The following is a 14,292-nucleotide window of genomic DNA, read 5'->3' as shown; positions in this document are numbered from 1 at the left end:
GCAGGAGCAGCAGCTCAGAGCTTATACCTTGATTTATAGATGGAAGCAGAAAAACACACAATCTCAAAGCCCACTTCTTCAAAGAAGCTCACAAATCCTTATCCTTCCCAAACAGTTCAACCAACTGAGAAACAAGAATTCAAATAGATGAGGCTATGGGAACCGTTCTTCCTCAAGCCAGCCTGGTGACATTGGGATACAAACTCTCTCATGTGTTACTAAAAGGAGTGTGAATTGCTGAGGGGCTCCTCAGAAAGCAAACTGCCAGGCTTCCTGAAAAGTGAGCAAATCCTTAGGAAAGGCTGACTTAAATATAGGGACACACAGCAGCTCATGAGGTGTGTTGTGTTGAAGAATGGCTCCCATAACCTCATATATTTGAATGTTTGGTTCTCCGTGGGTGGCCTCATAGCAGAGATTAGGACGCGTGGCCTTGCTTGAAAAGGTGTGGACTTGTTGAAGGAGGTGCCGAGCTTCCTGCCCTGGTGATGATGGACTCATCCTCTGACACCCTAAGCAAGCCCCCGACTTAGGGTTTTTTGTTTTTGTTTTTGTTTTTTTTTTTTTTTGTTGTTGTTGTTGTTGTTTTTTTTTTTTTTTAAATAAGAGTTGAACCAGAGCCGGGCGGTGGTGGCACACGCCTATAATCCCAGCACTTGGCAGGCAGAGGCAGGTGGATTTCTGAATTCGAGGCCAGCCTGGTCTACAGAGTGAGTTAGTTCCAGGACAGCCAGGGCTACACAGAGAAACCCTGACTCGGGGAAATAATAATAATAATAAAAAGCATGGTATGGGGGAAACTTCCAGGAGTCATTGTGGGTGACCTTAGCTGAGATACATAGAGGTGAGGGTATGAAACCTGAAGAGGCCACCTCAGTGGAGGGCTAAGGACACTGACCTACCCACAAAAATTTTAACCCAAATTTTGTCCCCTTTAAATAAAATTCTGGGACAAAGATGATGCAGAGACTAAGGGAAAGGCCAACCAATAACTGGCCCAGCTTGAGACCCATGCCATGAGCAAGTGCCAATCCCAGACACTATTAATGATGCTCCGTTATGCTTGCAGAAAGAAGTTTAGTATGGCTGTCCTATGAGAGCCTCCTCCCAGCAGCTGACTAAAACAGATGCAGAGACCACAGCCAAACATTGGTCAGAACTTGGGGACCTTAATGGAAGAGTTGGGGGAAGGATTGAAGGCTGTCCATCCTCTCAGAGTAGAAGGGGAGGGAGGCTATGGGAGAAACGGTGTGTGGAAGGGACTGGGTTCAGGGGCAGTGATCAGGATGTAAATGAATACATAAAGTAATGGAGAAAAAAATAAACGTTGACTTGGTCATGGTGTGTCCTCACAGCGATAAAAACCTTAACTAAGCAGAAGACTCCCCACCATGTAATAAGGATACATGTTCTACTATGTTCATAGCAGCCCTATTTATAATTGCCAGATGCTGGAAAGAACCCAGGTATCCCTCAACAGAAGAGTGGATGCAAAAAATGTGGTATATCTACACAATGGAGTACTATTCAGCCATTAGAAACAATGAATTCATGAAATTCTTAGGCAAATGGATGGAGCTGGAGAACATCATACTAAGTGAGGTAACCCAGACTCAAAAGGTGAATCATGGTATGCACTCACTAATAAGTGGATATTAACCTAGAAAACTGGAATAGCCAAAACATAATCCACACATCAAATGAGGTACAAGAAGAAAGGAGGAGTGGCCCCTGGTTCTGGAAAGACTCAGTGAAACAGTATTCGGCAAAACCAGAACGGGGAAGTGGGAAGGGGTGGGTGGGAGGACAGGGGAAGAGAAGGGGGCTTACGGGACTTTCGGGGAGTGGGGGGGCTAGAAAAGGGAAATCATTTGAAATGTAAATAAATTATATCGAATAAAAAAAAAACCTTAACTAAGAAATGATGTAACAAAAAAAAAAAGAAATGATGTAACAGTTGTATGTATTCACTAACTAAATTCTGGAATGCAAAGGAAGATTGTGTTTTCTGTATTTGAAGAGAGTCAATGTCAAAGTAAAGAAATGAACTAATTTCAGTAGATAATAGTTGTAGCTACTTGGAAGAGAGACATGGAAAGATGGTAGGTAAATTTATTGTTGGAGAACATGGTAACACATGATTTTATAAAATTCCAAAATAAAGCAGCAATAAGCAATCTAGAGATATGTACATGATAACATTTTATATATAATTACATATACAGATTTACATTCATATAATATAAAAATTATACTATAAATACATAATTTCTTTATGTCAAGGTTGAAATACCTATTTTTTTCTTTTTAACCTTTTTTTAATTATTATTTTTTTTATTCGATATATTTTTTATTTACATTTCAAATGATTCCCCTTTTCTAGCCCCCCACTCCCCGAAAGTCCCGCAAGCCCCCTTTTCTCCCCCTGTCCTCCCACCCACCCCTTCCCACTTCCCCGTTCTGGTTTTGCTGAATACTGCTTCACTGAGTCTTTCCAGAACAGGGAAGACCCTTGAGGACATCAGTACAGGGAGAAAGTTTCTGAACAGAACACCAATAGCATATGCTCTAAGATCAAGAATTGACAAATGGGACCTCATAAAATTACAAAGTTTCTGTAAGGCAAAGGACACCATCAAGAGGACAAATCGGCAACCAACAAATTGGAAAAAGATCTTCACCAATCCTACATCAGATAGAGGGCTAATATCCAATATATATAAAGAACTCAAGAAGTTAGACTCCAGAAAACCAAACAACCCTATTATTTTCAAGAGCTAATGTAATGACAACTGACATGTTGCTAGCATAATTGAAATGTCAAGATAATATAAATTTGGGAGTCAACCATACTGTTGGGGCATTGGCAGGTGGATTTCTAAGTTCAGTGCTAGCCTTGTCTACATATTTCTAGGCCAGCTAGAGCTACATAGTAAGACCCAGTCTCAAAAACCAACCAACCAACCAACCAACCAACCAACCAACCAACCAACCAACAAAACCACTCCCACAAAAATATAAGTTATAGAACTTGCTAAGATCATGTAGGAGAAGACTGAGAGAACAGGTTAAGTATAAGCAAGAATTGCAAATGTTATCTACTGATAGAAACTTAGCTGAATGTGCATATTATCAATTGCCATATTGCTTTCAGTAAGAATAAGCAACATGTAAATATGTATGTATTGGCTGGTTTTGTGTGTCAACTTAACACAGGCTGGAGTTATCACAGAGAAAGGAGTTTCAGTTGGGAAGTGCCTCCATGGGATCCAGCTGTGGGTCATTTTCTCAATTAGTAATCAAGGGGGGAGGGCCCCTTGTGGGTGGTACCATCTCTGGGCTGGTATTCTTGGGTTCTATAAGAGAGCAGGCTGAGCAAGCCAGGGGAAGCAAGCCAGTAAGAAACATTCCTCCATGGCCTCTGCATCAGCTCCTGCTTCCTGACCTGCTTGAGTTCCAGTCCTGACTTCCTTTAGTGATGAACTGCAATGTGGAAGTGTAAGCTCAATAAACCCTTTCTTCCCCAGCTTGCTTCTTGGTCATGATGTTTGTGCAGGAAGAGAAACCCTGACTAAGACAAATATATATGTATTGTCTTGTTATATTTAGTATAAGTACTTAAACCTGAAATGCAACACAAAATGAATTACATGAATATATGTACATATTTTGTAAAATGTACAGAAATATATATTTGTTTATTAGAACATAAGTCCTGAATTGTATAGGATAGAGGATTATTGATATTTTCTAGTGTAAATTTCTTTTATGTTTGTACATTATTACTGAAGCTTAAAAAATCATAACAGGTTTTGGGGAGGTGGTTCAGGGGATAAATTGCACAGTTGACAATGTTTTACAACCATGAGGACCTGAACTTGGATGCCCAGAGTCCTTGTAAAAGCTGGGAAAGAACACTGTCTGAGAAGGAGATGAGGAAACCCTGGAGTTCGCTGGCTAACTAGATGTACTGGTTGATTTTGTGTGTCAACTTGACACAAGCTGGAGTTATCACAGGGAAAGGAGTCTCCCTTGAGGAAATACCTCCAGGAGATTCAGCTGTAAGGCATTTTCTCAATTAGTGATCTAGTGGGGAGGGCCCAGCCCATTGTGGGTGCTGCCATCCCTGGGCTGGTACTCCTAAGTTCTGCAAGACAGCAAGCTGAGCAAGCCATGGGAAGCAATCCAGTAAGCAGCACCCCTCTGCATCAGCTCCTGCCTCCAAGTACCTGCCCTGTGTGAGCTCCTGTCCTGTCTTCTTTTGGTGAACTGCAAGGTGGAAACGTAAGCTGAATAAACCCTTTCCTCCACGGAAATCTTTAGTAAAAAGCGAAAGATTTATACGATCTGAAGAGAAACCAATGGAAAAAAGATAGCCTTTAGAACAAATGGTCCTGGTTCAACTGGAGGTCAGCATGCAGAAGAATGCGAATTGATCTATCCTTGTCTCCTTGTACTAAGCTCAACTCCAAATGGATCAAGGACCTACACATAAAGCCAGACACTCTGAAGCTAATAGAAAAGAAACTGGGGAAGACCCCTGCGGACATCAGTACAGGGGGAAAGTTTCTGAACAGATCACCAATAGCGTATGCTCTAAGATCAAGAATTGACAAATGGAACCTCATAAAATTACAAAATTTCTGTAAGGCAAAGGACACCATCAAAAGCAGAAATCAGCAACCAACAAATTGGGAAAAGATCTTCACCAACTCTACATCAGATAGAGGGCTAATATCCAATATATACAAAGAACCCAAAAAGTTAGAGCCCAGAAAACCAAATAACCCTATTAAAATTGGGGTACAGAGTTAAACGACGAATTTTCACCTGAAGAACTTCGGATGGCTGAGAAGCATCTTAAAAAATGATCAACTTCATTAGTCATTAGGGAAATGCAAATCAAAACAACCCTGAGATTTCACATTATACCACTCAGGATTGCTAAGATTAAAAATTCAGGAGACAGCAGGTGTTGGCAAGGATGTGGAGAAAGAGGAACACTCCTCCACTACTGGTGGGATTGCAATTAGGTACAACCACTCTGGAAATCAGTCTGGTGGTTCCTCAGAAAACTGGGCACCTCACTTCTGGAAGATCCTGCTATACCACTCCTGGGCATATACCCAGAGGATTCCCCAGCATGTAATAAGGATACATGCTCCACTATGTTCATAGCAGCCCTATTTATAATAGCCAGAAGCTTGAAAGAACCCAGGTATCCCTCAACAGAAGAATGGATGCCAAAAATGTGGTATATATACACAATGGAGTACTATTCAGCCATTAGAAACAATGAATTCATGAAATTCTTAGGCAGATGGATGGAGCTGGAGAACATCATACTAAGTGAGGTAACCCAGTCTCAAAAGATCAATCATGGTATGCACTCACTAATACGTGGATATTAACCTAGAAAACTGGAATACCCAAAACATAATCCACACATTAAATGAGGTACAAGAAGAACGGAGGAGTGGCCCCTTGTTCTGGAAAGACTCAGTGAAGCAGTATAGGGCAAAACCAGAACAGGGAAGTGGGAAGGGATGGGTGGGAGAACAGGGGGAGGGAAGGGGGCTTATGGAACTTTCAGGGAGTGGGGGGCCAGAAAAGGGGAAATCATTTGAAATGTAAATAAAAAAATATATATATAAAAGAAAGGAGCCTAATATGGTTCTCTCCTGAGAGACCCTGCCAGAGCCTTGCAAATACAGAGGCAGATGCTAGCACCCAACCATTGCATTGAGCATGAGTTCCCCAGTAGAGGAGTTAGAGAAAGGACTGAAGGATCTGAAGGGATTTGCAACCTCATAAGAAGAACAACAATATCAACCAACCCAACTCCCAGAGCTCCCAGGAACTAAGCTATCAACCAAGGGGTACACATAGCTCCAACTGTATTTGTAGCAGAGGATTGCCTTCACAGGCATCAATGGGAGGAGAGATCCTTGGTCCTATGAAGGATCGACAGATGCCCCAGTGTAGGAAAATCAAGAGGTGGTAGGTAGAAGTGTGTGGAGGAACATCCTTATAGAAGCAGGGAAAGGGAGGATAGGTTAGGGGTTTTCTGAGAGGGGGGAACCAGGAAAAGGCATAATGTTTGAAATGTAAATAAAGAATATATTCAATAAAAAAATTAACACACACACACACAGACAAAATGAGACTATAAAAAAAAAATAAACTGGTCTCCATAAAGTTGCCCAATTATTCAAATAATCTTATAAGCAGACATGTGTAAATTAAATATTCTGTATAGATTCTTTGGTTTCAAATAGATACTTTTATATAAGACCCTCTCCATCATATGTTAATAAAAATTTGGATTAACTTAATGGAAACAAACAAACAAACAAAACTTTCCTCCCCAACTTGCTTCTTGGTCATGATGTTTTGTGCAGGAATACAAACCCTGACTAAAACACTAGACTAGCCTGAATTGCTAGATTAAGGATCAGGAAGAGACTCTGCCTAAATAGAATAAAGTGGAGAGTAAGTGAAGAAAATGCTTGACATCAAGTTTTGGCCTCCACAAACATATGCATCCAAATGCCAATATCCATATGTATACATGCAATAATACATATATATTCAGAAATGAGATATATAATAAAATTTAGCATAGCAAAGATTTGGTATAAAATAATGAAAATTAATCAAAATTGAAAAATGTGCTATTAAAAACCGTAAACATATATTATCTCTGAATGTCACAAAATTAGTTTACATGGATGCTAGAGTTAACATATACTTACTGGGCTAATGTTACCTTGTTTAGGAGCATTTGGCCATTTTACCTATATAAGGACTTACATTTGGCAGCTATACCATGTTTTTCTTGACCCAGTATCATGAAATGAATTTGTATATGATCTTATCTTAGCAGAAGGGCCAAACTCTGTAAAATCACTTTGGCTGAAGATTTAAGGAGAGATGACTGATAATTTAATTCTATTACAAACAGCACACATCCTGGTGGTTTCTAATCCATCTTATATTCAAATCCCTTTGTTGTAATTACTCTCATTCTCTCCTTGTTTTCCCCTAATTATTCTGACTGGAGAAAATTCTCAATTAATCATGGACTGCGTATTTAATCTTTGGATTTCCTAAATCATCTCTTTAAAATTCTATCTTTTACTGTGTATTCATAACCACTTAAATGTTTCCTATTTTTGATTGGATGATGAATGATGCTAGATTTAAAAAATTCCTGTTAAAATAGGCATCTGGGCATTTTTATAAATTATTTTTATGAAAAGTCTGATGTTAATGCATACATGGAATCAAATTTTTAACCATTTATGGATCTTAATCTTTTCCCCATCAACATGTATAACTAAAAGAATCTATAACTTTATAATATTTTATCATTAGTATGTTAATTTTTTTCTTATCATACTGCTGTGGGACTCTTGGAACTGGAGTAACAAGATGGCTGTGAACCAAGGTATGGATGCTGGAGACTCAATCAGGTTCTCTGCAAGAGCTCTTAACCACTAAGCCATCTCTCCAGTCTGTGCTCTAAGTCTTTAAAACCTTTTAGTTGACTGAATGATTTCAACCCATCTTCCTCTACAATTTTTGTGAATTTAATTATAAAAAGGTCCCAAAAGACAATTGTTACTGTTCATGTGCTAATATTAAAAATCCTTTTAATATTAAATCAAATCCCCCTGGATACCATTTCCCACAAATACAAATAATTGGAGATGTACTTTAATTATACAATATCTTTCCTATCTAAGCTATTTTGATGCATCTTGAAAAATCTGTAGAAATCTGTACCTCTTCCTTACAATGATGCATAAGACCTATTAGGGTCTGGCTTAAGCTTAGAAAAAAACAGCTTAACATTTTTCACATCTTTAGAAATTTGATTCCTTAAAATGTCAGCATCTATAAAACCAGATAAAAAAGATGATCAAACCAGCTACCCATCCAGATGGCAAACCTCAGAAAACCATGTTTTATTGGAAAAAAGGTGTCATGCTTAGAATCTTCTGGTCCTTTATCTGAATGAAAACTTTTCATCTTCAGAACTTCTCATTCGTCCAGAAAGCCTGTTGTTTTCCACAGTGCTAGTTATCAAATTCAGGGACTTGCCTGGGCTAGGTATGTAGTATTCAACCACTGAGTCCCACTCCAGCTCTCCAAAAGTACTTTAATGCCCAAAAGAATAAACCAGGTTACAGATTTGAAAAATACATATAATATTTATTACAAGTGAGAGGACAAATCAGCAGTTGAAGCATGGGAATCCCACAGAAAGCTGGGGAAGATGCACACATACATACACAGCTGAGCATAAATTTGGCTTAAGAGATTCTAATTTAGTAGCTGAGGATCAGCTATTTAATATACTTTGTCTATTATGGAGCAGACCAATATTTTGTTTAATTTCACAACATCAGATGGGAAAGTTTCCCAGGTGTTCACAATCTTCCTGATGACAGGAACAGGACTTTTGATCCTCAGAGAGGCTTAAAGGATGACAGCTGCTTTTCCATCCTTGCTCAGCAGAGCTCAGAGGTGGGAAAGATTTCCAGGCTTATGGATGCATGAAAATCACGGGTGTTGTTTTATTGTTCCCACTGTATCTTATTCTTTAAGGTGCAGATGTGCTCATTTATTATACTGCTTAGATATTATGTAGCTGTTGGTAATGAAATTAATGGAGACACATATACAGAGATGAGCATGAGGAGGAGTGGGGCCTGATAGTAAACGCTCCTTAGGAGCCATCTTTCCTCAGCACTGTGTAAACTGTGGGGATAGCAGCAGGGCTGGCAGTAAACTCGATGTAGGCAGCTGTTTGCAGCACCTGTCTTTCAGTCACCTTGAACTCCATTTTTTTTTTAATCTCTTTTGCATCCATGTCTCTCTGCCCAAATGACCAAATGATAGAGTTCACTTGCCTTTGCTACTGTCATGGATTCAGTTTTCTGGGGATCCCAGAAAGTGTCACATTTGATTAGTGTTAAGGAAATAAACATTGGGGCTGTCCAAATGAGTGCCTACTATGTCAAATTCAAGAAGTTATACACTGCAGATGGTTCTTCTGGGCAGCTCTAAGACTTTCTAGTATGTAACACTCTCCCTTCATCATCAAAGAATAAAACCCTTGTTACCATTAAGGTGGCAGGTAGTTTCCTGTTTTTAACTGAAGAATGCAGGATTAGTATACGGAGAGTGAATTTTTGTTTACTTAGAAAGTCAGTTGTGCGTAACATAAGGTTCTGCCAAAAACCAGATTAATGCTGGGCACAGCGGTACAGAGCTATTAACTCAGCATTTGGAAGGTGGAGGCAAGAGCTTCAGGAGTGCAAAGTCATCCTCAGCTCCACGCTGGGTTCCAATCCACCCTTGCACAATGTATGATCCCATTTCACAAACAAGAATTGTGTACGCAACTTTAGACAAGTCTATCAGCATCTATAGGAATCTTTTTACTTAGTGTGTAAAACTAATATTCGATCTTTTCTGACACTAAAACCATCCAGGTCCTAATTAAGCTACCATATGGCCTTTACTTCCTTTAGTGGTGGACACCTCTTATGGGCAGAGTTCACACTGGCTTGTAATCCCAAGTGCCTATCACAGTGACTATCAGATTGTATTCTTAGCAACTATGCTCATTGGTTTAACAAATTAATGACAAAATTGGAAATTCTTAGAGGGCTAAATAAATGTAAGGTGTGAGGGAGGTAGGTGGAACTTTACCATGATGCTCTCTCTAGGGTCTGATAATTCCAGCCTGCAGCCCTAAGGGCTTCAAGTTACCAGTCCCAGTCCACACAACACATTAGACAGTGCCTGGGTGTTCACACACACCTCAGGCTTTCAACCATCCCCGGGGAGTCTTCATCCCAAAGGCTGTGGGGCTCCTTTGAGTCATCTGGTACCCTGTGGCACACTGCTCTCCATATACAGCCACGCTGACACTGGCCGTGCCTGTGAGGAAGAAAAAAAGGACAAATGAGTATCTGCTCTGGAACACATTTTGTACACAGCATCAGACTGCTCTAGGTTTGCCTTTGACACAAACTCAGCATCATGGTGCTGTCTAGGTTACTTAATTACTTGTACTCCCAATTTTCTATGGAGTAGGTGCTATTGTTATCTCTGGTTAGCCTGAGGGCTTTGAAAAGAAAAAGTGGGAGGTGGGCTCCTTTGCCTGAAGAAACAGAAGAGGATGTTTGTATTTTCTGGCCCTAGAGACCTGGTTCTTAAGAGCAACACTATGTTTCCTACCTTTAGCTTCTGCTCCAGCTCCCATATTTCCTAACTCAGTTTTGAGAAAATGTAACTAGAATTTTGAAGGTTTTTTTGCTCAGTCAGGAAAATCTAGTCTCCACTCACACCCTCCCAAGTTTTAACTGGACTTTTCTTTATGTCTTTTGGGGGAGGAGGGGGAGAATTATGCTGAAAAGGGGGATTCCAGATGCTTAAATACTAAGGGAATTGTTACAGAAAGGCAAATCAAAATTACCAGCAATCATTGTAGGTGAAAACTTGAATAAAAACATAAGATGATCACAAAGTAACTACTTTTTAAACCTCTAAGCATCTAAGTTGTTAAATATTCTGATATCAAAATATGCTTGTTTTGTGAAACTGATGGCTTTATATTTGTGTTTCTTTTAAAACAGAGCCCCAGCAAATTAGTTTTAATACTTTAGCAATTTAATATACAATATTTCTAAAAGCCAAAACCAGAACCAAAGTTACAAAAAGTGAAATTCAAGAGTACTTAAGAATAGGTTTTTCATACCCGTTAATTCTTACAAAACTAGAATTCAAAACTGTTTATCATAATTTGAGATGACCTGAAGCTATATTCTGCAGGTACTATAACACTTAACTGACACCAAGAGAAAGGTAACAGCATTATAATAAACTCACAGACAGTACACAAGAAGTCTAAAGATTTTAACTATAAAAAGTGAGAATGTCATTTTATTTCCACAGAAAGGAGGGAAGATACGTCAGTGAAATAAATTTGATAATCTGACTCATACTTCATTATAAGTGATTTCCACAAATTCACAATGTTCACATTTGGCTGAACTAAAAAAACGACACAGACAGGAACTTTTACTAGATGTAAGTAGGATGCTCATGTTCCTTTCATAGAATTATACTTGTGCTTTAAGCACAAGAGGTAAAGGATCACCCTTGGGCTAGGTTCAGCAATCTTCCCTATCAGACTGCTTTACAAGAATCACACACACAAAAAAATTATATTATAAAACATAGGGTTTTTTTTTTTTGGCTCAGTCTTTAAAGTCAAAATAAAAATATTTAAACCCCATACTATTTCACTTTCAGACTTTTTCTGCCACTTTTATAATTGCCTAGACAGGCTATAAAATTAAGCCATTTTACTAAGTGTTCAAAATTTAGCACGCTGTGGATTAAGAGTAATGAGAACTGGGGTTATTTAAAGTACTCCTGTGCTCCACTTCCTTACTAACAGGACTGAATTATATTTAGAATATAAGGAAGCACAGGCACCATATTCTACAGGCACCCACGACTTGAGAGAATTTGGACTGATAAATTACAGCTCTAAAAATCATGTTGCAAGTTTCTGAAATGTAATCAAATCATCTGGCCTTTCTCCCAGTTTCATACTGATAAGGGATGAGGTATCAGATTAGCTCGTGGACACACTTATAAAATCACATTTCCTGCCCCCACCCCCGCAGTTAAACAAAAGAAACGGAAATACACGAGTTTCATACTACATGCTTTCCAGGGTTAAACGCCCATTAATAAGCACACTTCATCAGTTCTTGGTCAGGGATGCTCACTTTTAAAATAAACATTGCCAGAAGAATGTCCTCAAATGAAGATTGGTCACTCCCTTAACCAGAAGCGGTGAGGTAAAAGAGACAGCTATGTCCTCTACTTGCATAGGCGATCTCCCTTTCTTCTCTGACCTTCCAAAGAAGGTGGAGGGGAGAAAAGGCAGTGCTCACTCCTCCATGGCAAAGTCTTTGGTCTTTTCCTCATGGTCCCCCACTTTGTAGCGCAGAAGTATGCGCAGACGCCGGGGGTTATCCCGGGAGGGCAGCAGGGTGATCTCTCCTGAAATGTCCGTATCCTGTTCCACTGGCACCGGCTCATTCAAGTAGAGGAGCGCCTGCTTCCAGTGTGTGGCCGGGTGCAAAGGCGAGGTGGACAGCAACAGAGGTTTCTCCGAGTCCCCACCAGGAAAGGTCACTTGAAACCAGATGGCAAAACCGTGTAGAGGCGCGGAACCATAGCAGCTGCAGCGGAAGCGCCCGCCCACACCAGCCTCCAGCTCCTGCTCCAGGCCAGCGCGAGCAAGCTCGAGCTGGGCAAAGCGCTGCGGCCGGGCCAGCACGTCCTCTCCGGACAGACCCTGCACCACGATCTCCGAATGGCCCATGAGGCAGCGCGTGGCGAAGCTTTCCATGCAGCTCATATCCACGCCATAGTGCTGCTTCACCTGGCTCCAGAAACCCAGACGCCATTCTAGCATCTGGTCGCTAATGGGGGCCACGAAGAGCTCTGCGGAAGCTGGCAGGAGGAGACCACCCTCCTTTAGCCACTTGTCCCGCGCGTGGAGCACGGAGCTCAGCATGGACTCGTGCAGAAGTCCGTAGCCCATCCACTCGCTTACGATGGCGTCCACTTGTTCCGGTAGCTCCACCGTCTCCACCGGGCCCGGCAGGACGTGCACACGATCCTCCAACCCGTTGAGCCTCACCACCTCCCGGGCCTGTTGCCAGATGGCGCTGGCCTCCACAGCGTACACGCGCCGGGCCCCGGCCTGGGCGCAGAAGATGCTCAGAATGCCTGTGCCCGCGCCCACGTCCAGCACGGTCTTGCCTCGCAACGCGGCCCAGTTCCTCAGGATGCCTAAGCGATAGGCATCGGTGCGGACGCGGTCGGCGATCATCTCCTCGTGGACCGATACGTCGGAGTAGCACTCGTAGTACAGCTGGTCCCGCTCGCGCTTGGTCCTCCGGGGTCGTGGCGGGGCTGCCTCCTGCTCCCCGCCATTTTCCTCCTCAGCTCCCTCCCCTCCTGCTCCGCCGCCCACCGACTCAAGCTTCCTTTTCTTGCTCAGCGACATCTTGGTCCCGGCAGCCGACCCCCAGCGTGCGTTGCGCGGTGCGGCGCGCAGGCTGAGAGTCCCAGGGCCTGCTGGGATTTGTAGTCCGCCCTCTGCTTCCGCTCCTATGGTTAGAAGTTCACCCAGAGTTCCTTGGACTATAGGGCACTTTCTTCTGTTCTTCTAATGCCTTAACACACTGTTTCTCTAAGACCACACTATTATCCTGATATCTTTTCAGTTTTTGCCCTTTCCTTTTACCCCTTGTATTAGTCAGGGTTCTCTAGAGTTACAGAACTTATGGGTAGTCTCTATATATTAAGGGAATTTGTTGGTGACTTACAGTCTGTAGTCCAACACCCCAACAATGGTCAGCAGCGGCTGTGAATAGAAGTCCAAGAATCTAGGAGTTGCTCAGCCCCACAAGGTAAGCAGGCAAAGAAGACTGAATTCTCCTTCTTGCAGCGTCCTTAATATAGGCCTCCAACAGAAGGTGTGGCCCAGATTAAAGGTGTGTACTACTACTCCTGGATCTGGGACTTCCTTGTCCCAAAATGACCTTGAACTCTGAGATCTCCTTGCCGCAGTCTCCAGGGATTAAAGGCACGTACTCCCTCGCCTGAGCCTAAGCTTTTTATGGCCAATATGCTCCAAGATCTCCATGCCATGATCCAGGTCAGAAACCTATTGTCTTCCAGTCTCAAGATCTGGATCACAGGTGAGCCTTCCAATTTTGGACTGTAGTTCCTTTCAGATATTGACAACTGGGAATAGCCACTACACCCCTCTTTCTTTTGCACACATTCTTGAAGCATGTACACACCACATACAACTACATATTTATGCTCCCCTCACAGGATCTCCACCACCACTACTGAATTATGGTGGCAGAGTTTTTGTCCCTTCCCTGACACGTGTAACTCATCAAACTTTCTGTTCTAACCAGAGTTAGGATACAAAGAATATATATGGGACAAACTGAAAATTGAATAATACAAGATCTTGGTTCTAAGTTCAAAGTGATCTCCAAGGTACTGGAAGATCCAGGACAAGTACTGAAGACCCGCTGTGGCCGTGAAATGTACTACCAGCCGCCATTGTGTGTCTGGAGAATAGTTTGCTTGGTCTTGAGTCCTGTTCTGAAAATTCTGTAGTTCAAACTAAAGAACAATTAACATCAGTGGTATGATATTCTCAAACCCATT

General features: G+C 41.6%; 1 protein-coding gene and 1 pseudogene across 1 annotated transcript; both read right to left on the bottom strand.

Annotated features, from left to right (window-relative positions):
- Positions 1–4,304: 4,304 nt before the first annotated feature.
- On the bottom strand, positions 4,305–4,354 carry LOC127683997 (uncharacterized; annotated as a pseudogene).
- A 3,790-nt stretch (positions 4,355–8,144) lies between these two features.
- Positions 8,145–13,152, bottom strand: Prmt6 (protein arginine methyltransferase 6). Its single transcript, XM_052179407.1, has 2 exons — positions 11,817–13,152; positions 8,145–9,954 (listed from the first exon to the last, which is right to left on the bottom strand). The coding sequence occupies exon 1, from the start codon at positions 13,106–13,108 to the stop codon at positions 11,981–11,983; it is 1,128 nt and encodes a 375-aa protein (XP_052035367.1). The 5' UTR covers positions 13,109–13,152; the 3' UTR covers positions 8,145–9,954; positions 11,817–11,980.
- Between the last annotated feature and the right edge of the window lie 1,140 nt (positions 13,153–14,292).

The sequence above is a fragment of the Apodemus sylvaticus genome, chromosome 4 (assembly GCF_947179515.1).
Source record: "Apodemus sylvaticus chromosome 4, mApoSyl1.1, whole genome shotgun sequence".
NCBI classification, from domain to species: domain Eukaryota; kingdom Metazoa; phylum Chordata; class Mammalia; order Rodentia; family Muridae; genus Apodemus; species Apodemus sylvaticus.
This window is presented reverse-complemented; position numbering and strand designations above follow the sequence as displayed.